Source organism: Salvelinus alpinus, chromosome 5, assembly GCF_045679555.1.
Source record: "Salvelinus alpinus chromosome 5, SLU_Salpinus.1, whole genome shotgun sequence".
Lineage (NCBI taxonomy): Eukaryota > Metazoa > Chordata > Actinopteri > Salmoniformes > Salmonidae > Salvelinus > Salvelinus alpinus.
In genome coordinates, this window is record NC_092090.1 from 89,424,999 (window position 1) to 89,449,637 (window position 24,639).

A 24,639-nucleotide genomic window follows, 5' to 3' on the forward strand; every position below is an offset into this window, starting at 1 on the left:
TACCTGTCTGCTCTGATACCTGTCTGCTCTGATACCAGTCTGCCTTGATACCAGTCTGCTCTGATACCTGTCTGCTCTGATACCTGTCTGCTGTGATACCTGTTTGCTGTGATACCTGACTGCTCTGATACCTGACTGCTCTGATACCTGTCTGCTCTGATACTTGTCTGCTCTGATACCTTTCTGCTCTGAAACCTGTCTGCTCTGATAACTGTCTGCTCTGATACCTGTCTGCTCTGATACCTGTCTGCTCTGATACCTGTCTGCTCTGGTCCCTGTCTGCTCTGATACCTGTCTGCTCTGATAACTGTCTGCTCTGATACCTGACTGCTCTGATAACTGTCTGCTCTGATACCTGACTGCTCTGATAACTGTCTGCTCTGATAGCTGACTGCTCTGATACCTGTCTGCTCTGATACCTGTCTGCTCTGATACCTGTCTGCTCTGGTCCCTGTCTGCTCTGATACCTGTCTGCTGTGATCCCTGACTGCTCTGATAACTGTCTGCTCTGATACCTGTCTGCTCTGATACCTGTCTGCTCTGATACCAGTCTGCTCTGATACCTTTCTGCTCTGATACCTGACTGCTCTGATACCAGTCTGCTCTGATACCTTTCTGCTCTGATACCTGAATTATCATCCCTATACATAACCATAGTCTGGCTCTATTATGAGGCAAATACAATCAACAGAAAAAAACACTGAGAAAACCCTATCAACCCCATTAACCCCATCTATGCATTTTGTGCTATGAAAAATAAATTTGGGGTTTTGAATACAGCAGCCACTGTTGTCATGCTCCTCCAAAGTACATTGGGTGTTATAGGACATTTGTAGATGTAAAAGAGAACAGTGTTGATGTACAATATATGTCTGACTAAACTTACTTAGGTGGCATCTCATCTCTCTCAACCTGCCCGCATCCAAATCAAATGAGCTTAGATCAGAGGGGAAATCAGAGCCATGGACAACAGGCTGCTCCACTAATGAACCCCTATGGCCATCCATCCACAGGCTGCTCCACTAATGAACCCCTATGGCCATCCATCCACAGGCTGCTCCACTAATGAACCCCTATGGCCATCCATCCACAGGCTGCTCCACTAATGAACCCCTATGGCCATCCATCCACAGGCTGCTCCACTAATGAACCCCTATGGCCATCCATCCACAGACTGCTCCACTTCATTCATTAGTGGAGCAGCCTGTGGATGGATGGCCATAGGGGTTCATTAGTGGAGCAGCCTGTGGATGGATGGCCATAGGGGTTCATTAGTGGAGCAGCCTGTGGATGGATGGCCATAGGGGTTCATTGGTGGAGCAGCCTGTGGATGGATGGCCATAGGGGTTCATTAGTGGAGCAGTCTGTGGATGGATGGCCATAGGGGTTAATTAATGGAGCAGCCTGTGGATGGATGGCCATAGGGGTTCATTAGTGGAGCAGCCTGTGGATGGATGGCCATAGGGGTTCATTAGTGGAGCAGCCTGTGGATGGATGGCCATAGGGGTTCATTAGTGGTGTTACGGTAGTCCTCCTCCTCTTCAACCGAAGAGGAGGAGTAGTGATTGAACCAAGGCGCAGCTTTGTGAAATGACATGATTTAATAAAGACACGACCAAACAACTAAGACAGAAAACGAACTAGACTTGAATTGACTAACAAAATAACAAAACGAATGTGTAGACAAACCTAGACATACGAACTTACAATAAAACACGAAGAACGCACGAACAGGGAAAAATAGACTACACAAAAATGACGATGTACAAACATACCGAACAGTCCCGTATGGTGCGACAAACACTGAAACAGGAGACAACCACCCACAACGAACACTGTGAAACAACCTACCTAAATATGACTCTCAATTAGAGGAACGCCAAACACCTGCCTCTAATTGAGAGCCATACCAGGCAACCCTTAAACCAACATAGAAACAGACAACATAGAATGCCCACCCAAACTCACGTCCTGACCAACTAACACATACAACAAACTAACAGAAATAGGTCAGGAACGTGACATAACCCCCCCCTTAAGGTGCGAACTCCGGGCGCACCAGCACAAAGTCTAGGGGAGGGTCTGGGTGGGCATCTGACCACGGTGGTGGCTCAGGCTCCGGACGCTGTCCCCACACCACCATAGTCACTCCCCGCTTCTGTATCCCCCTCCCAATGACCACCCTCCAACTAAACCCACCTAAATGAAGGGGCAGCATCGGGATAAGGGGCAGCAGCTCCGGGATAAGGGGCAGCAGCTCCGGGCTGAGGGACTCTGGCAGGTCCTGGCTGAGGGACTCTGGCAGGTCCTGGCTGAGGGACTCTGGCAGGTCCTGGCTGAGGGACTCTGGCAGGTCCTGGCTGAGGGACTCTGGCAGGTCCGGGCTGAGGGACTCTGGCAGGTCCTGGCTGAGGGACTCTGGCAGGTCCTGGCTGAGGGACTCTGGCAGGTCCTGGCTGAGGGACTCTGGCAGGTCCTGGCTGAGGGACTCTGGCAGGTCCTGGCTGAGGGACTCTGGCAGGTCCTGGCTGAGGGACTCTGGCAGATCCTGGCTGAGGGACTCTGGCAGGTCCTGGCTGGACGGCTCTGGCTGGTCCTGGCTGGACGGCTCTGGCTGGTCCTGGCTGGACGGCTCTGGCTGGTCCTGGCTGGACGGCTCTGGCTGGTCCTGGCTGGACGGCTCTGGCAGGTCCTGGCTGGACGGCTCTGGCAGGTCCTGGCTGGACGGCTCTGGCTGGTCCTGGCTGGACGGCTCTGGCTGGTCCTGGCTGGACGGCTCTGGCTGGTCCTGGCTGGACGGCTCTGGCTGGTCCTGGCTGGACGGCTCTGAAGGCTCGGGACAGACGGGCAGCGCTGGGCAGGCAGACAGTTCAGACCACGCTGGGAAGGCAGACAGTTCGGGCAGCGCTGAGCAGGCAAGCAGCGCAGGCGGCGTTGGGCAGACGGCCGACTCTGACCTGCTGAGGCGCACAGTAGGCCTGGTGCGTGGTATAAGCACTGGCTGCGCTGGAGAGGAGGAAAGCTCTGACAGCGCTGGACAGGTGGAAGCAGCTGGAGAGAGAACCCGGAGAGACAGCCTGGTGCGGGGGGCTGCCACCGGTGGACTGGTACTTGGAGGTGGCACCGGGTATACCGGACCGTGAAGGAGGACACGTGCTCTTGAGCACCGAGCCTGCCCAACCTTACCAGGTTGAATGGTGCCCGTAGCCCTGCCAGTGCGGCGAGGTGGAATAGCCCGCACTGGGCTATGCTGGCGAACCGGGGACACCATCTGTAAGGCTGGTGCCATGTATGCCACTAATGAACCCCTATGGCCATCCATCCACAGGCTGCTCCACTAATGAACCCCTATGGCCATCCATCCACAGGCTGCTCCACTAATGAACCCCTATGGCCATCCATCCACAGACTGCTCCACTAATGAACCCCTATGGCCATCCATCCACAGGCTGCTCCACTAATGAACCCCTATGGCCATCCATCCACAGGCTGCTCCACTAATGAACCCCTATGGCCATCCATCCACAGACTGCTCCACTAATGAACCCCTATGGCCATCCATCCACAGGCTGCTCCACTAATGAACCCCTATGGCCATCCATCCACAGGCTGCTCCACTAATGAACCCCTATGGCCATCCATCCACAGGCTGCTCCACTAATGAACCCCTATGGCCATCCATCCACAGACTGCTCCATTAATTAACCCCTATGGCCATCCATCCACAGGCTGCTCCATTAATTAACCCCTATGGCCATCCATCCACAGACTGCTCCATTAATTAACCCCTATGGCCATCCATCCACAGGCTGCTCCATTAATTAACCCCTATGGCCATCCATCCACAGACTGCTCCATTAATTAACCCCTATGGCCATCCATCCACAGACTGCTCCATTAATTAATCCCTATGGCCATCCATCCACAGGCTGCTTCTGTAATGAATCCCTATGGCCATCCATCCACATCATAATACAACCAAGCATGCTCAGAAACCAAGGCAATAATCATTGATATGTACAGTAATAGCATGTTCAGATTGCTATTGCCCTGACATTTGGAATGTTCAATAGCAATGTGCATTTTAATCATGCTTGGCCCATCAGGATTACAACACTACGGTACAAGGGCAGACTGAGACCTTATATTAATCAAATCAAATCAAATTATATTTGTCACAAGCACCGAATACAACCTTACTGTGAAGTGCTTACTTACAAGCCCTTAACCAACAATGCAGTTCAAGAAATAGAGTTAATAAAATATTTACTAAATAAACAACAACAAAAAAATTATGTATCAATCAAAAAGTAACACAAGAAATGTACATAACTATAACGAGTCAATGTGCGGGGGTACAGGTACCGAGTCAATGTGCAGGGGTACCAGTACTGAGTCAATGTGCAGGGGTACCAGTACTGAGTCAATGTGCAGGGGTACCAGTACCGAGTCAATGTGCGGGGGTACAGGTTAATCAAGGTGGAATGCAGGCGTGCGTAGCAGATAGGGGTTGTGTGTGTGTGTGTGTGTGTGTGTGTGTGTGTGTGTGTGTGTGTGTGTGTGTGTGTGTGTGTGTGTGTGTGTGTGTGTGTGTGTGTGTGTGTGTGTGTGTGTGTGTGTGTGTGTGTGTGTGTGTGTGTGTGTGTGTGTGTGTGTGTGTTGTTGGAGCAGGTTGCAAAATCTGACAACACTGCAGAATCTGACTTTTGTTGAAATTTCAAAGGATTAAGGGTTAAGGTTTGAGATAGGGTTTAAGTCAAAACAAATCCACGGTTAAGTTTAGGCATCAATTTCGGCCCCACCAAATCACTGGGTAGCTCGCGGCTGCATTTCCCTTTGTAGTCCATAATAGTTTTCGAGCCCTGCCACATCCGAGCGTCAGAGCCGGTGTAGTGGGATTCAATCTTAGTCCTGTATTGATGCTTTGCCTGTTTGATGGTTTGTCTGAGGGCATGGCGGGATTTCTTATAAGCATCTGGATTAGTGTCCCGCTCCTTGAAAGCGGCAGCTCTAGCCTTTTGCTCGTATGAAAGATGATAGTTATGACTATCTTTAGATATGCTCTATCATCCATCTGTTTCTGGTGACACTGTAGAGTCATGAATGGGCTTCAGGTTTGTTCCCGTGTTTTGAATGGGACATGTTGTGCTGTGAACGTAACCCAAATAAGGACTAACAGGTCAACATTCAACTGATCAAAACGTATACAACATTGTGATCCACATCCACCTCCCACTACTATAGTGGGAACATAGCCATTTAGGATGGGACACCAGTACACTTCTTATTGGAATGCAGCCCCAGCTGTTGTGGACAGAGAGTGAATATAGGGAATATTCAGGGGGAACTCCCACTATTGATCTGTGTGTGTCCTGTGTGTTGTCCTGGGATTGGATCTGTCTGATGTACTAAGCCCCAACCTGTCGGCACTATCGACTCGAGAGCCCACAGAGAGGATGCACAACTGTATGCTCCTCCCATCATTACCTCCCAGCCACATGCTAATGCTGCTACAGCTCTATGCTAATGCAGCTGCTACAGCCCCATGCTAATGCAGCTGCTACGGCTCTATGCTAATGCTGCTGCTACGGCTATATGTTAATGCTGCTGCTATGGCTCTATGCTAATGCTGCTGCTACAGTCCCATGCTAATGCTGCTGCTACAGTCCCATGCTAATGCTGCTGCTACGGCTCCACGCTAATGCTGCTGCTATGGCTCTATGCTAATGCTGATGCTACAGCCCCATGCTAATGCTGCTGCTACGGCTATATGTTAATGCTGCTGCTATGGCTCTATGCTAATGCTGCTGCTACAGTCCCATGCCAATGCTACTGCTATGGCTCCATGCTAATGCAGCTGTTACAGCTCTATGCTAATGCTGCTGCTACGGCTATATGTTAATGCTGCTGCTATGGCTCTATGCTAATGCTGCTGCTACAGTCCCATGCTAATGCTGCTGCTACAGTCCCATGCTAATGCTGCTGCTACGGCTCCACGCTAATGCTGCTGCTATGGCTCTATGCTAATGCTGATGCTACAGTCCCATGCTAATGCTGCTGCTACAGTCCCATGCTAATGCTGCTGCTACAGTCCCATGCTAATGCTGCTGCTACAGCGCCACGCTAATGCTGCTGCTATGGCTCTATGCTAATGCTGATGCTACAGCCCCATGCTAATGCTGCTGCCACGGCTCTCTAACTAACAGACACCTGGATTAGGTATGCAAAAACCATCTGGTCTCAGGGGCTCATTGATTAAAGTGTGTGTGTGTGTGTGTGTGTGTGTGTGTGTGTGTGTGTGTGTGTGTGTGTGTGTGTGTGTGTGTGTGTGTGTGTGTGTGTGTGTGTGTGTGTGTGTGTGTGTGTGTGTGTGTGTGTGTGTGTGTGTGTGTGCGTGCGTGCGTGCCACAAATATTCTCTCTGCAAGAGGCCTAACACAGATCCAAAAGCTTCTGTTTATTTATAATTGAATGGAACACAACTACAGTATTAAATGGAGAAAGATCTCTCTGACCAATCAAAACCCTTCCTCTTCAGTGACATAGGAGCCAATAGAGGGACTTGTCCTGTGTTGAGTAGCTGAACATATCATGCATTTTGACCATGTTCTATTGTAAATAGACAATTACTAATACTTCTGCTCCTTCTTCCATTAGCTAAAATGATAGTCATCAAAATAGCGATGAAAGCTAAGAAAACACAAAGCAGTCCTTTGTTTTGCGCCTGATTGCTATGGAGAAGTGTTGTGGCAGATCCCATGTGATCTCTACTGGCATGTGTGCTCTCAGGTGAGCTCTGACTATGAAAGCTTTTTTACCACCTTATCTCTTTCAGGCTGCTGCAGTGGCAGAGCATTATCATGTCATTATAAGACTGGAGGAAAAAACATACAGCCCACTGATAAAAATCTGTAGATTAGAAAAAGCAGAACAATAAATTATGCAAAGTGTTTCAAAACACATACAGCTATAATTAGGTGGCATTTGATTTGAAATGAGGCGATAGCAAGGACTTATTTATCTCTTTAACCCCCTTAAACTGTCATTAGCATAGTGGAAAATGAGCTGTTTGAAATGGTAAGAGCACAACCGTGTGATCAGATTGGACTGAGCACTCCTTCCAAACCTGAAATGCCGGCGTTTTGTCGGGAGAACAGGCTCTCTGGAATGTGTTCCAGCAGCAGGTGAGGTCAGTGTCCTCTAGGGGTAATCGCTTCTCGCTAGCCCTGACACAGTCCAACGATAGGACTATTGGTGAATGCAGCTGCCCCTCCACATCTCATAAGGCTGTTTGGTGTGGAAGGAAGGATTTGTTAAGTCAATGAACACAGTCACCAGATTGAGGTGAACTAAATTGAGGTGAACTCAACCTAGATTGAGGTGAACTCAACCTTGAGACTTGTCATGACACCATTGGCTTATTCGTAAAAGTCTAATGTGCTCAAATATAGCTTGAAATTTACATTGTGTGTTATAGAAAATATTTTCCAGGGGTTTTGATATCACTGTCTGACTGTTCAAGCAGGGCCCTGTGTTAGTCAATTCTCTCATGTCTCTTGTGTCGCCGCGTGGTTTACACTTTATATATGCACAAATGACAAAGGGAACTTGCTGAATAAATGATATCCTATTTCCTGGTAGCATATCTAGGTGAAATCAGGAGGAATATCATCAGCGGGAAGAGGCGAACCTAAAGTTGATGTCTGTTTATCACTAGCATCTTTGTTCATTAATTCATGGGCCTATATTTTATGCATTTTGAGGGTTATGGAGGGCCTGTTGGGGTAGGGGCTGGGTTCTGTCTCTGTTGCTGCTTCTGGGGGTTGGTCTGCCTGCCTGTAGTGGAGCAGGGCCACCGGGGTAAAATAAGGGCTGTCACCCCCCTCTCTATGCACTCTGCCCAGGCCTGTCGAGGAAGACAGATTGCCTGTGCCGAGCTGTTTGATCCCAGGACCTGGAGGCTTGCCTCAGCCCTTAGCATGTGTCTGCAGCTTCTGGAGGCTTGCCTCAGCCCTTAGCATGTGTCTGCAGCTTCTGCGCCGGGAGAGAGGGTTCAGCCTCTCCCAGATACACACATTAAAACTACATTAAAACATATTGTTCTGCATGCACACATCCACTCTACTCCTCACAGACTGTTGCTCCGTTAGATTACAGCACACTAGTTTGGCTGTGTGAAGAGATGTGAAGTGGTGGCACAGTACTAGTAGGTTTGGGTCTCATTTCAACCAGGCTAATTGTTGGTTGGTACTATATGCGGCTGGCTGGCACGTGTGAGAGACAGACAGGTCCTGTGAGGAGCTGTCAGAGGGAGAGAGGTGCAGTGTGGATAATGATTTAGCTCAAGTGAAGAGGTCCTGGGCTCCCCATCTCTCTGAGAGTCCTAACCTTCCAGGAAGCTATTTTAGTGAAGGTGCCACAGCCAACCATATGAGCACCACCAGACCAGCCAGGGCTTAACAAAGGCCTCACTAACACTGGGAGAGGTTGTGAACTACAGGTTGTTGTGTTGAGTGAACTGCTCAGCTCCAGAGATCACTGGATGGGGATAGTGCTGTGTGTTTTTGTCTCCCAGAGAAGGCATCACTCCTCCTGGGTGGGGTTAGTGGATGCAGTCCATAGTGCAGTAATTAGTTGCTGTAGTACCCAGTGGTGGCAAAAATACCAATTGCCATACAAATACTCTATCAACCCTCCCCTTCCCTATCTCCCTCTCCCTCTCCCCCTCCCTATCTCCTCTCTCCCTCTCCCTCTCCCCTCTCCCTCTCCCTCTCCCTCTCCCTCTCTCTCCCTCCCTCCCTCCCCCTCTCTCTTTCCTTCCCTCCTCCCCATATCCCTCTCTCTCTCTCTCCCTCCCCAACTCCCTCCCTCCCCAACTCCTTCCCTCCCTCTCTCTCCCTCCCTCCCTCCCCATCTCCAGCTCCCCCACCCACCCACCCACCCACCCACCCTCTCTCTCTCTCTCTCTCCCCTCTCTCACTCTCTCTCTCTCTCTCTCTCTCTCTCTCTCTCTCTCTCTCTCTCTCTCTCTCTCTCTCTCTCTCTCTCTCTCTCTCTCTCTCTCTCTCTCTCTCTCTCTCTCTCTCTCGGTGTCTTTGTCAGTGTATGCCTGCTTGCATGTGTCTGTGTGTGTGTGTGTGTGCCTGTGTCGATATGCATGTGTGTGTCCAATTTCAAAGGGTGCTCACAGATCTGTCGGTGGACTTTGATCAGCTTGCCTTCTCCTGGCGGTCCTCGAGTCGGAGGGTGCGTGCTTGGCGACAGCAGCAGAGACTCTGTGGGCCACAGCTAAAGAGTAGGCCTGTCACTCTGATGAGACAGATGGACTGCAGACAGAGGAACACTGCTGTCTGGGTGGAGAGATGGACTGCAGACAGAGGAACACTGCTGTCTGGGTGGAGAGATGGACTGCAGACAGAGGAACACTGCTGTCTGGGAGGAGAGATGGACTACAGACAGAGGAACACTGCTGTCTGGGTGGAGAGATGGACTGCAGACAGAGGAACACTGCTGTCTGGGTGGAGAGATGGACTGCAGACAGAGGAACACTGCTGTCTGGGTGGAGAGATGGACTGCAGACAGAGGAACACTGCTGTTTGGGAGGAGAGATGGACTACAGACAGAGGAACACTGCTGTCTGGGTGGAGAGATGGACTGCAGACAGAGGAACACTGCTGTCTGGGTGGAGAGATGACTGCAGACAGAGGAACACTGCTGTCTGGGTGGCGAGATGGTCTGCAGACAGAGGAACACTGCTGTCTGGGTGGAGAGATGTACTCATGCAGATCCTATATTTATCTCAATGGTTGGACCAGACAGAAGAGGAGTGAGGAACTCTTGTATGTGAACAGAGTGGGTTCTGGGTGTTGTAGTGTGAGGCTGTGGATATACTGCTCTAGTATGTGATTTTAAATATGGGACATTCTACAGTGTTTAACATTATTTTGTTAAATTGAATAGTCAGAGTAGCTACACTACAGCTATATTTATTGAGTGCTGCCATGGACATAGGAATTGTGCTAAAGATAGTATGCATTCTCTTTCGACAGGGGGATGCTGTACAGATGTAAAATCTTAATGTGATCACCCGCATTTGAGGTTAAAAAAGGCTTCTGAAGTTTGTAATTTCAACTTTGACATTTCTGACTTTACTTTCCCTAACCAAAAAATGATCAACCTCTACAAAAATGTCCATTATAATCCACATAATAATTCAAATATCCTGTTGCTGTAGGATTATTTTCCTGCTGTACAAACTGGCTCAAAATAAGATCCTACATCTGTAGGTGGAGTATAATTCCTTCTGTCAACTCTCTGTCTTGTCAATATTCAAATTCGCAGCCCTGTCCAATGCTTGTCAGTTACAATTGTCCTCCCACTCATAGAAAAGGGAAGTCACATATCCAAATTGAAATGGAGTTGACTCCTCGGTGGAAATTTAGTTCAGCGTTGACCTTTACTCTACATTGTGAACTTGTCAGTTACACTAACTTGAGCTGGGTTGCTATGGGTCTTTTCCTATTGGTCTCTCTCTCTCTCTCTCTCTCTCTCCTCTCTCTCTCTCTCTCTCTCTCCCCTCTCTCTCTCTCTCTCTCTCTCTCTCTCTCTCTCTCTCTCTCTCTCTCTCTCTCTCTCTCTCACTCTCTCTCTCACTCTCTCTCTCCCCTCTCTCTCTCTCTCTCTCTCTCTCTCTCTCTCTCTCTCTCTCTCTCTCTCTCTCTCTCTCTCTCTCTCTCTCTCTCTCTCTCTCTCTCTCTCTCTCTCTCTCTCTCTCTCTCTCTCTCTCTCTCTCTCTCTCTCTCTCTCCCCTCTCTCTCTCTCTCATCTCTCTCCCCTCTCTCTCCCCTCTCTCTCCTCTCTCTCTCCTCTCTCTCCCCTCTCCCCCCCTCTCTCTCTCTCTCTCTCCCCTCTCTCCCCTCTCTCTCTCCTACTCTCTCTCTCTCTCTCTCACTCTCTCTCTCCCGTCTCTCCCCTCTCTCTCTCCTACTCTCTCTATCACCCCCCTCTCTCTCTTACTCGCCCCCCTCTCTCTCTCTCTCTCTCTCTCTCTCTCTCTCTCTCTCTCTCTCTTATTGGCATGACGTAACAATGTACATATTGCCAAACGCTTATTTTGGATATTTACAATATAAAAATAAAAATGAGAATCAAAATTGTCAACGGGACAACAGTAACAACAATAACCAAGTGTCAAAATAACCATACATTCAACAATAACAACAAGCATACAGTAGAGGACATGTGCAGGTTGGTTGGTCTGTCAAACACTGTCCCTCATCTTATGGCAGGCAGCAATGTAGTGCACTGCCAACCCACAGCTCTCTGCGTCCTCCCCCAACGGGTAGCCTATTCTTATCAGAGAGGTCTATAAATGACACTCTCTAATTGTTTTATATTTTTGACATTTTGTCAGGAAATGCAGTTCTGTCTCAGGTTCTGCTGTTTTGCAGTGGTTGCACAGCCTTTCCTCTACAGGGAGACAGGTTTTCCTGTGTCTACCCTTTTCTCTCTCTCTCTCTCTCCTCTCTCGCTCTCGCTCTCGCCTCTCTCTCTCTCTCTCTCTCTCTCTCTCTCTCTCTCTCTCTCTCTCTCTCTCTCTCTCTCTCTCTCTCTCTCTCTCTCTCTCTCTGTCTCTGTCTCTGTCTCTGTCTCTGTCTCTGTCTCTGTCTCTCTCTCTCTCTCTCTCTCTCTCTCTCTCTCTCTCTCTCTCTCTCTCTCTCTCTCTCTCTCTGTCTCTTTCTCTCTCTCTCTCTCTCTCTCTCTCTCTCTCTCTCTCTCTCTCAAATTCAAATTCAAATTCAAATTCAAGCTGCTTTATTGGCATGAAAAACATTGTGTCAATATTGCCAAAGCAACAATGTATACAATATACATTGTAATACAATTAAAACAATGACAAATAATAATATAGAATGGCAGTAAATAATAATACAAAATTAAATATAAAAATAGTAACAATAAAATGGTAACAGTCAATAGTCGAATGTTATGTATGGTGTAATGCACCACTACCACCACCACCATCATTAAACTGCTATCATTACCATTACCACCCATACCATTACTATTTGGAATGATAAACAACAATAATAATACTAATAACAATAACAGTAAAAACAATAACAGTCATAATAAGTAAGTTACTGCTTACTATGCAGATGTTATTATTCAGTGTCCCTCAGGCTATGGCAGGCAAATATATATTTGGCTGCAAGAGGAGCCATTGCTCCTTCGCCCATGAGTATTTTTAGTTTTTCCTCTGGGTTTAATAAGTTAAAATTTGGAATAAATGTAGTCATTTCTGTGAATAATGAATCTCTTGGTGAGGAATATTTATCACAGTAAAGGAGAAAGTGCATCTCTGTTTCTACCTCCCCTGTCGTGCAGTGAACACATACACGCTCCTCTTTGGGTAGCCATGTCTTTTTATGTCTGCCGGTTTCTATTGCCAATCGGTGGTCACTCAGCCTGTACTTGGTAAGGATCTGTCTCTGCTTCGAATCTCTGACAGAGTAGAGATATTCAGCCAATTCATATTCTCTGTTTAGGGTCAGATAGCAATTTAGTCGGCTTTGGGATTTGGTTTCGTTTTTCCAATGTTGTATATATGAGTCCTTTGATTGGTTCATGATTTTGTTTATTGGAATTCTTTCTTTTGAAGCAGTGCTGGTGTCAGCTTGGTTGGTTAGGTCCAACACCAGCTGACTGAGAGGGCTCGTTTCTGGGCTCAGCTCTTGGGTTTGAAGTGCTTTAAATTGCAGACTCAAATTTGGACTTGAATTTAGATGTAGCCAAAATTTTAATGATCTTTTCTGTATTTTCATTATTACTGGAAAGCGGCCCAATTCTGCCCTACATGCATTAGTTGGTGTATTTCTCTGGACTTGTAGGATTTTCCGACAGAATTCTGCATGTAGGGTTTCAATTGGATGTTTGTCCCACATTTTAAAGTCCAGTTTATTGAGTGGCCCCCAAACCTCACTTCCGTAAAGAGCTATTGGTAGGATTACACTGTCAAATATTTTGGTCCAAATTCTAATTGGGATGTTGATTTTGAATAATTTCATTTTTATTGCATACAATGCTCTGCGGGCTTTTTCTTTGAGTGCATTCACTGCCATATTAAAGTTTCCCGATGCAGATATGGTCAGACCAAGGTAGGTGTAATTTTTTGTGTGTTCAATGATGGTGTTGTTCAGGGTGAATTTATATTTGTGTTTCTGACATCTGTTTTGTTTTTGGAAAATCATGATTTTAGTTTTTGGGAAATTTACTGCCAGGGCCCAATTATGGCAATATTGCTCTAGAATATTAATGTTCTGTTGAAGACCTTCTTTGGTTGGTGATAGAAGTACCAAGTCATCAGCATATAGCAGGTATTTCACCTCTGTGTCAAATAGTGTGAGTCCTGGGGCTGGAGAATGGTCCAACATGTCTGCTAATTCATTGATATAAATGTTGAAAAGATTTGGACTCAAACTACAGCCTTGTCTCACACCTCGACATTGTGAAAAGAATTCTGTTCTTTGGTTTTTGATTTTTATTGCACACTTGTTTTCTGTGTACATACATTTTATTAAGTCATACACCTTACCACCAAGCCCACTTTGTAGAATTTTGTAGAATAGCCCTTCGTGCCAAATAGAATCAAATGCTTTTTTAAAGTCAATAAAGCAAGCAAAGATTTTGCCCTCTTTTTTTTGGTGGACGTGTTTATTAATTAGTGTGTGTAAGGTGTATATATGGTCAGTAGTGCGATGGTTAGGGAGAAAGCCAATTTGACATTTAGTTATTACATTTTGTTCTTGAAGAAAGGTTTGGATTCTTGAATTCAAAATGCTACAGAAAACCTTTCCCAAGTTACTGTTTACACAAATTCCCCTGTAATTATTGGGGTCTGATTTGTCTCCACTTTTGTGGATAGGGGAGATGAGCCCCTGGTTCCAGACATCAGGGAAGCAGCCAGAAGTTAAAACCATGTTGAACAATTTAAGCACAGCATTTTGCAACTCAGGTGTGCTGTTTTTCAGCATTTCATTTCTGATGTTGTCTAGACCACAAGCCTTCTTTGATTTAATAGATTTGAGCTTTTCATTTAGTTCTTGTTGGGTTATTGGGTAATCTAATGGATTTTGGTTATTTTTAATGACTGATTCAAGGATGTTCAATTTTTCTTTAATTTCTAATTGGTTCTGTTTTAAGTCTTTTTGTGGGATGTTTTTGTATAGATTATCAAAATAAGTTTTCCAAATTCCTACATCTTGTATGGCTAATTCTTGTGGCTTTGTTGTGCTTAAATTGTTCCACATGTCCCAGAACTGATTTTGGTCAATTGCGTTTTCAATTTCATCAAGTGTCTTGTTGGTATAATTCAGTTTCTTGCGTTTCAGTGTATGTTTATACTGTTTCAGAGTTTCAAAGTATTCATATCGTAGCTCTGGGTTGTTTTGCTGCTTATGTTTTTTGTTTGACATTTGTCTTAGGTGTTTTCTAATTGTTTTACATTCATTATCAAACCATTTGTCAGAAACATTTTGTTTTTTGTTTCTGATGTTGCATTTCTTTGGTTTTCTCAAATTTGCTTTCGATGCTGCTTTTTGGAATATGCAGTTGATGTTTAGAGTAGCCGAATTGACACCATCTTTATTGTTTTGGTATTGTGAGTTATTGAAAAACTGTATAGAGTTCATCATTTCTTTTGAGTTCAATGTTTCAATGAATCTCTCTGCACTGTTTGGAGCCCATCTGTATGATTGGTTTATGTTGAATAGTTTATTGGGCAGTTTTTTTGAATGAATATTGCCGGTTAATTTCTTCAAGAACACGTTGATCTGACTGTGATCTGACAATGGTGTCTGTGGTCTGACAGTGAATGCACTAATGGAGGAGGGGTCAATGTCCGTGATGGCATAATCGACTACACTTGTCCCAAGAGCTGAGCAGTAAGTAAACTGACCTAAAGAGTCCCCTCTGATTCTACCATTAAGCATGTACAGGCCTAAGGCTCGACAAACTCCTTCCCATTTTTGTTCAGTATTTGGTCAGGACTGTTTCTATTATTTATAATAGGGCTGCTGTACAAGGAGGGGTGACCAAATATGTGGTGGTTACCTCCCGCATCAGTGTAGTCAGGCTCAGAACCTGTTCTTGCATTGAAATCTCCACAAAGAAGCACTTTACCCTCTGCCTGAAATGTAATGATTTCTGTATGGAGATGGTCAAAAAACTGATCATCATAATATGGTGAATCTGAAGGAGGAGCATAAGCTGCACATATGTACACAAACTGTACTATCTCTCTCTCTCTCAATGACTGTATTATCTCTCTCTCTCTCTCTCTCTCTCTCTCTCTCTCTCTCTCTCTCTCTCTCTCTCTCTCTCTCTCTCTCTCTCTCTCTCTCTCTCTCTCTCTCTCTCTCTGTATGTCTGTCTATCTGTTAGTCCGTTTGTCTCTTTATTTCTCTCTATGTCTCTTACACACATACACATTTTCATTTACATCACAATGCACAATATTCGGTGGACATTGCCCAGTGTAAAACAGCACACTTTCATATGTTATGGGCAGTGTAACGCAAATACAAAAGGGCAAGTGCAGGAGCATGAAATGAAGTGCTGTATCCTGAAGACTGCAGCAGACCTGTGGAGGACCAATGTTACGCTCCCCTCTCTGTTGACACATATCACCCTGGCATGCATGGAAAGCACTGGCCTTTAGAAAGTTTAGCTATCTAAACATTTAGGTTTGGGTTACGACGGATCCCTCAGCATGTGTGAAGCCCCTGATTAGGCCCTTGTCAGACTCATTTAACTGAGTGTTTCACGCCGTGTGGCTCTTTGTTTGACAGGCACCCTTTTAAACAAACACGGGTACCTGTCGGGGATTGCGCTGGCACCCAGCGCAGCACAAACACGCCACTCTGAGGAAAACCACTCCGACATTGACAGCTCACACAATTCCCCTCACTCCGGTCTCACTCTTGTCTCACTCCTGTCTCACTCCTTTTCTTTCTATCTAGTCTTTGTCTTTTTCTTGTCAACATGCAGTAGAGAGTTTGTTTGTAGAGTGCTAATATAGCCTAAAAAACATATATCCCTGTCCTTAGAATACATGTAGATTGTAAGATTCTTAGAAAGTAACTGTAGGTAATTTACAGATTGATAATCCCTCTGCATGGCTTTAGTTCTTTATGAGATAAACATTGCTATGAAGGCTGTCAGAATTAGCTCTCTATATCAGGGTCCAGACTAAATACAGATATTGAAATAGGGTTATTATTATTTGTATATTTTTTGAACAATCTCCTGTGACATTAATCCAGTAAATATATGAGTGTTAATGTGTGTGTCCTATTCAGTATTCAGAGGAACCGCCTAGTCAGCAAGTCCTGTATTAATGCATGAGAAATGAGCCCAGCCTATACGAATTAAAGGGTTAGGCTGCCCTTATTAAGATGTAAATTACAGGGAAACCTCTGAAATAAGGATGCTGTGAAGTTATTGTCAACTTTAGCCTACTTGAAACTGAATTTCGAAAAAGCATAGTTTTCTTTTACTTGCTCAAATTAGCTATATGCAATAGAATGAAATATTGTTGGTGTGTATTTGAGCTAAATTAAAAAATTTGAATGCAAGGTCTAGGACAGTTAGATTGGAAATGTGAAACTTCCCTGGATAATGTTGAGTCTGTAGCATAAGGTAGCTTAGATATACATGGCAAGTGTTGCTATGTTAGACCTCTCCCTCTCTCTCTCCCTCTCTCTCTCTCCCTCTCTCTCTCCCTCTCTCTCTCCCTCTCTCGCTCTCTCTGTCTCTCTCTCTTCTCTTACAAATTTGCACTTAACACCTTCCTGCAGAAAGGCTTCTCATTCATCAACTCTGTTTGTCCCACTGACAAGCGGGGCGCTTCCTGAATATCAATATCAGCTAAGACAATGCGTCGCTCCGCTCAGCCAGTAACCTTCAGCTAAATGTCATTCTGCTTAATCCTATTTGAAAATTAAACATTGAAAAACCTTTAGCGTTTCGTCCTGCCCATACTCCCTCCCTCTGTTCCTTCATCCCTCCCTCATCCCTCCCTCATCCCTCCCCTTGGTTCATTTTGCGTGGCATTCGTAAATATGATGTTTTTCAAGTGATTGGATTGTTATTGAACTGTGAAGTGTAATAGTCATGAGGTATAGCCATCGACCCTCTCTCTCCTCCTCCCCACCCACACCATTTCTAACTATACTGTGTCAGTACCTGGTGTCTTCCTCAAGGTATAGAGTTGTCATGAGGCTTACTAAACCTCCCCCTCCCCCCCATCTCTCTCTTTCCTCTCCACCCCTCATACTCCCACTCGTTGGTCTGTCTATCAGCTGACAGTCCACTGGCTCGGTGATAGAGAGAGGGAGAAATGGAGAGAGAGAGAAAGACTAAACAAAGAGGAGAAGAAAGCAGAAATGTGCGAAGGGCCCCATGAATCAAACGCACATATTTACATAAACAAATCCTCCCCGTATAGACAGTAATTACCACGGTGACAGTGCGGCAGAAGAAGAGAAAGAGGATGTCTGATTCGGCCAGAGACACAATGACTGAGGCAGAAACTCCATCAAAGTGCTCGCATGGAGGGGTCGGCTCGCATGGAGGGGCCTGCTCGCATGGAGGGGCCTGCTCGCATGGAGGGGCCTGCTCGAATGGAGGGGTCGGCTCGCATGGAGGGGCCTGCTCGCATGGAGGGGTCGGCTCGCATGGAGGTGCCTGCTCGAATGGAGGGGCCTGCTCGCATGGAGGGGCCTGCTCGCATGGAGGGGCCTGCTCGAATGGAGGGGCCTGCTCGCATGGAGGGGCCTGCTCACATGGAGGGGCCTGCTCGCATGGAGGGGCCTGCTCGCATGGAGGGGCCTGCTCGCATGGAGGGGCCTGCTCGAATGGAGGGGCCTGCTCACATGGAGGGGCCTGCTCGCATAGAGGGGCCTGCTCACATGGAGGGGCCTGCTCGCATGGAGAGGCCTGCTCGCATGGAGGGGCCTGCTCGAATGGAGGAGCCTGCTCGCATGGAGGGGCCTGCTCGAATGGAGGGGCCTGCTCGCATGGAGGGGCCTGCTCGCATGGAGGGGCCTGCTCGAATGGAGGGGCCTGCTCGCATGGAGGGGCATGCTCGCATGGAGGGGCCTGCTCGCATAGAGGGGCCTGCTCGCATGGAGGGGCCTGCTCGCATGGAGGGGCCTGCTCGAATGGAGGGGCCTGCTCGCATGGAGGGGCCTGCTCACATGGAGGGGCCTGCTCGCATGGAGGGGCCTGCTCGCATGGAGGGGCCTGCTCGCATGGAGGGGCCTGCTCGAATGGAAGGGCCTGCTCACATGGAGGGGCCTGCTCACATAGAGGGGCCTGCTCACATGGAGGGGCCTGCTCGCATGGAGAGGCCTGCTCGCATGGAGGGGCCTGCTCGAATGGAGGAGCCTGCTCGCATGGAGGGGCCTGCTCGAATGGAGGGGCCTGCTCGCATGGAGGGGCCTGCTCGCATGGAGGGGCCTGCTCGAATGGAGGGGCCTGCTCGCATGGAGGGGCATGCTCGCATGGAGGGGCCTGCTCGCATAGAGGGGCCTGCTCGCATGGAGGGGCCGGCTCGCATGGAGGGGCCTGCTCGCATAGAGGGGCCTGACGGAGCTGTGATGTTCTAGATAGGTAGAAAGCTCTGGTAAATAACTAAGCACTGTGTGTGTGTGTGTGTGTGTGTGTGTGTGTGTGTGTGTGTGTGTGTGTGTGTGTGTGTGTGTGTGTGTGTGTGTGTGTGTGTGTGTGTGTGTGTGTGTGTGTGTGTGTGTGTGTGTGTGTGTGTGTGTGTGTGTGTGTGTGTTCAAGGTGGGAGATCGAAATGCAGCTCTGGAAGATAAAGAGAAGCCTGTGGTGGAGGAGCTACAGAAATGCTACTTCAACCAGAACCCTGCTGGATCTCAAGGCCCAGGAGGAACAGCATGCAGCAGCAAACATCATCAATTAAAACCACTGCACTCTGTTCAGAAGACTCCTTCCACCAAAATCCGTTTGTGTTAAAAATGAGAAACATTGTATAGTGTATGCATCACAGGGTTAGAGAAGCTGTGTGTGTGTGTGTGTGTGTGTGTGTGTGTGTGTGTGTGTGTGTGTGTGTGTGTGTGTGTGTGTGTGTGTGTGTGTGTGTGTGTGTGTGTGTGTGTGTGTGTGTGTGTGTGTGTGTGTGTGTGTGTGTGTGTGTGTGTGTGTGTGTGTGTGTGTGTGTGTGTGTGTGTGTGTGTGTGCTGCATCATTGGGATTTCATATTTTTGGTGTACATCCATGGGACAGGTTTCTGGATTGGAGGCAGAGTTTGTTTGCTCGAGAAGATGTGTTTCCAGGGACTGATCACTGAGGTTGTCGAAATGTTGAAGCAGCTCGTGTAAAGGCATTGGTGTCAGCATATTTTCTACCCGTTCAAACAAAAAACTTCAAATACTCCGATTTAGAGGAGAAGATGTGTTATGATTACAGACTGTCACCAGAATGTGTCCCACCATGTAACCGACAGTACTGAGAGCGTAGTTTGTTATTTGTTATTTCTGATACTTTCCCTACCAGGTTTTCTGTATTTTCTTATTGATGAGACAAGACAGAATCTAGTAGAATTAAACATGAACATAAAAAACGATCACTCTTTTCTTCAAACTTTTAACACATTATACTGTTTTTTATTCCATCCCAATACATTATCAACCAGGTAGCTATGTTTCAACTTTGTAATACATTGAGAGTAAACTAAGAGTGATATGTTGCTGTTTTTCTCTTAGAAAAAAAGGTGCTATCTAGAAAATAGAAGGGTTCTTCGGCTGTCCCCATAGGCGAACCCTCTAAAGAACCCTTTTTGGTTCCAGTTAGAACCCCTTTGAGTTAAATGCAGAATATAACCCATTCCACAAGGGTTCTACATGGAACCCAAAAGAGTTCTACCTGGAACCAAAAAGGGTTCTCCTATGGGGACAGCCAAAGAACCCCTTTGGAACCCTTTTTTCTAAGATTGTACATAGTTTCCTGCAAATGAGTGACCAGTAGGATAAATACAGTGCATTCGGAAAGGATTTAGACCCCTTGACTTTTTCCACATTTTGGTATGTTACAGCCTTAATCTAAAATGGTTTAAATAGTTTTTTCCCCCTCATCACTCTACACGCAAAACCCCATAATGTCAAAGCAAAAACAGGTTTTCATACATTGTTGCAAACTTATACAATTTTTTTAATTAATTATCACATTTACATAAGTATTCAGATCCTTTACTCAGTACTTTGTTGAAGCACCCTTGGCAGCGATTACAGCCTCGAGTCTTATTGGCTATGACGCTACAAGCTTGGCACACTTTTATTTGGGGAGTTTCTCCCATTCTTCTCTACAAATCCTCTCAAGCTCTGTCAGGTTCGATGGGGAGTCTCGCTGCACAGCTATTTTCAGGTCACTCAAGAGATGTTCGATCGGGTTCAAGTCCGGGCTCTGCCTGGGCCACTCAAGGACATTCAGAGACTTGTCCCGAAGCCACTCCTGCGTTGTCTTGGCTGTGTGCTTAGGTTCGCTGTCCTGTTGGAAGGGGAAACTTCGCCCCAGTCTGAGGTCCTGAGCGCTCTGGAGCAGGTTATCATCAAGGATCTCTCTGTACTTTGCTCTGTTCATCTTTTCCTCGATCCTGACTAGTCTCCCAGTCTCTACCGCTGAAAATCATCCCAACAGCATGATGCTGCCACCACCATGCTGCACCATAGGGATGGTGCCAGGTTTCCTGCAGACGTGACGCTTGGCATTCAGGCCATTGAGTTCAATCTTGGTTTCATCAGACCAGAGAGTCTTGTTTCTCATGGTCTGAGAGTCATTTAGGTGCCTTTTGGCAAACTCCAAGCGGGCTGTCATGTGCCTTTTACTGAAGAGTGGCTTCCATCTGGCCACGCTACCATAAAGGCCTGATTGGTGGAGTGTTGCAGAGATGGTTGTCCTTCTGGAAGATTCTCCCATCTCCACAGAGGAACTCTGGAGCTCTGTGAGAGTGACTATCAGGTTCTTGGTCACCTCCCTGACCAAGGACCATCTCCCCCGATTGCTCTGTTTGGCCGGAGGGGCAGCTCTAGGAAGAGTCTTGGTGGTTCCAAACTTCTTCCATTTAAGAATTATGGAGGCCACTGTCTTCTTGGGGACCTTCAATACTACAGAAATGTTTTGGTACCCTTCCCCAGATGTGCCTCAACACAATCCTGTCTTGGAGCTATACGGACAATTTAGTAAGCATTTCACTGTAAGGTATTCAGCGCATGTGACAAATAAACATTTTATTTGATCTGAATTCCTTCGACCTCATGGCTTGGTTTTTGCTGTGACATGCACTGTCAACTGTGAGACCTTATGTAGACAGGTGTGTGCCTTTCCAAATCATGTCCAATCAATTGAATTTACCACAGGTGGACTCCAATCAAGTTGTAGAAACATCTCAAGGATAATCAGTGGAAACAGGGTGCACCTGAGTTCAATTTCAAGTCTCATACCAAAGGGTTTGAATACTTATGTAAATAAGGTATTTCTGTTTAAATTTTCATAAATTTGCAAAAATTTTACGGGGTATTCTGTGTTGATTGATGAGGAGTTTTTTAAGTGAATCCATTTTAGATTAAGGCTGTAACGTAACAAAATGTGGAAAAGGTCAAGGGATTTGAATACTTTCCTAAAGCACTGTATATGATCATATAAACTACTAATAAAATAACAACAACAATATGCTCTCCAGCTATTATTTTTCTCCACGTGAAAAAGTGTGATGCTTATATTTAGCATAATACAATGAAAAGCTATTATTTTCATATTGGTGTAGGAATTTAAGCCACTGCTCGTGTAAGATGTTAGGGTTTACACAACAAGGTTCTCTCATCTATTCTCAGGAAAGAATGGAAGCTGTGGTTTGTTTTGTCTTTCCGAAACAAACACTCACTATTCAATCACATTCTTATACATTTTCATTGTTGACAGGTGATATCTTACTTATAGAAAACACCAGTCAATGGAAATGATGGCTTCATCACAAATACTCAAAAGTTGTTTCATGGAGAATTGCGCTTTGCAGGATAATGTGATTATTGACACATAAGCAGCAGGGAATTCCAAAGAAAAGCTTATTCTAATGTTTAGGATAAGAATAAGCTTCCCCAGTAGTTATGACTCATTGATATCCCTGAATAAAGGAAACATATTTATTCAAACAGTAAACCTATGCTGCTTTTGGGATGTAATGTTTATGTTGGAGGATGAAAACTGCTTATACAGTACCTTCAGAAAGTATTCACACCCTTATACTTTTTCCACATTTTTTTTGTTACAAAATGGGATTAAAATGGATTTAAATGTCATTTTCTGTCAACTATCTACACAAAATACTCTAATGTCAAAGAGAAAGAAAAATTTGAATACTTAAAAAAAAAAATTATCATGAGAAATAAAACAGTATTCAACCCCCAGAGTCAATACATGTTAGAATCACCTTTGGCAGCGATTTCAGCTGTGAGTCTTTCTGGGTAGGTCTCTAAGAGCTTTCCAAACCTGGATTAACAGTTGCCCATTATTATTTTCAAAATTCTTCAAATTCTGTCAAATTAGTTGTTGATCGTTGATTGCTTGACAACAATTTTCACGTATTGCCATAGATTTTCAAACAGATTGAAGTCAAAACTGTAACTCGGCCACTCAGGAAAATTCACTGTCTTCTTGGTAAGCAACTCCAGTGTATTTTTGGCCTTGTGTTTTAGGTTATTGTCCTGCTGAAAGGTGAATTCATCTCCCGGTGTCTGGTGGAAAGCAGACTGAACCAGTTTTTCCTCTAGGATTTGGCCTGTGCTTATTTGTGCTTATTTCTTTACTTACCTACACACACACACACATACTTTTTTTCTCTCTGCACTATTGGTTAGAGCCTGTAAGTAAGCATTTCACTGTAAGGTCTACACCTGTTGTATTCGGCGGACGTGACAAATAAACTTTGATTTGATTTGATTTGCTTAATTCCATTACGTTTTTTATCCAGAAAAACTTCCCAGTCCTTAAAGGGATACTTCGGGATTTTGGCAATGAGGCCATTTATCTACTTTCCCAGAGTTAGATGAACTCGTGGATACCATTTTTATGTTTCTGCGTTTCTCTGGGAAAGTAGATAAAGGTCCTCATTTTCCAAAATCCCAAAGTATACTTTTAACGATTACAAACATACTTATAACATGATGCAGCTACCACTATGCTTGAAAATATGGAGAGTGGTGCTCAGTAATGTATTGTACTGGATTGGCTCCAAACATAACGGTTTGTATTCAGGACAAAAAGTTAATTGCTTTGCCACATTTTTTACAGTATGATTTTAAATGCATTTTTGCAATAAAATGCATGTTTTGGACAGGCTACCTTCTGTACAGAATACCTTCTTTTTACTCTGTCATTTAGGTTAGTATTTACATTTACATTTAAGTCATTTAGCAGACGCTCTTATCCAGAGCGACTTACAAATTGGTGCATTCACCTTATGACATCCAGTGGAACAGCCACTTTACAATAGTGCATCTAAATCTTTTAAGGGGGGGGGGGGGTCAGAAGGATTACTTTATCCTATCCTAGGTATTCCTTGAAGAGGTGGGGTTTCAGGTGTCTCCGGAAGGTGGTGATTGACTCCGCTGTCCTGGCGTCGTGAGGGAGTTTGTTCCACCATTGGGGTGCCAGAGCAGCGAACAGTTTTGACTGGGCTGAGCGGGAACTGTACTTCCTCAGTGGTAGGGAGGCGAGCAGGCCAGAGGTGGATGAACGCAGTGCCCTTGTTTGGGTGTAGGGCCTGATCAGAGCCTGAAGGTACTGAGGTGCCGTTCCCCTCACAGCTCCGTAGGCAAGCACCATGGTCTTGTAGCGGATGCGAGCTTCAACTGGAAGCCAGTGGAGAGAGCGGAGGAGCGGGGTGACGTGAGAGAACTTGGGAAGGTTGAACACCAGACGGGCTGCGGCGTTCTGGATGAGTTGTAGGGGTTTAATGGCACAGGCAGGGAGCCCAGCCAACAGCGAGTTGCAGTAATCCAGACGGGAGATGACAAGTGCCTGGATTAGGACCTGCGCCGCTTCCTGTGTGAGGCAGGGTCGTACTCTGCGGATGTTGTAGAGCATGAACCTACAGGAACGGGCCACCGCCTTGATGTTAGTTGAGAACGACAGGGTGTTGTCCAGGATCACGCCAAGGTTCTTAGCGCTCTGGGAGGAGGACACAATGGAGTTGTCAACCGTGATGGCGAGATCATGGAACGGGCAGTCCTTCCCCGGGAGGAAGAGCAGCTCCGTCTTGCCGAGGTTCAGCTTGAGGTGGTGGTCCGTCATCCACACTGATATGTCTGCCAGACATGCAGAGATGCGATTCGCCACCTGGTCATCAGAAGGGGGAAAGGAGAAGATTAATTGTGTGTCGTCTGCATAGCAATGATAGGAGAGACCATGTGAGGTTATGACAGAGCCAAGTGACTTGGTGTATAGCGAGAATAGGAGAGGGCCTAGAACAGAGCCCTGGGGGACACCAGTGGTGAGAGCACGTGGTGAGGAGACAGATTCTCGCCACGCCACCTGGTAGGAGCGACCTGTCAGGTAGGAC

General features: G+C 46.1%; 1 protein-coding gene across 1 annotated transcript in view; it reads right to left on the reverse strand.

Moving 5' to 3' along the window:
* The window catches only part of LOC139575364 (submandibular gland secretory Glx-rich protein CA-like), a 34,563-nt gene extending 18,622 nt beyond the window's left edge, over positions 1–15,941 (reverse strand). The window contains exon 1 of the mRNA XM_071400279.1: positions 15,874–15,941. Coding sequence (XP_071256380.1) covers positions 15,874–15,941 — 68 coding nt within the window. The remainder of the gene's footprint in view (positions 1–15,873) is intronic.
* Between the last annotated feature and the right edge of the window lie 8,698 nt (positions 15,942–24,639).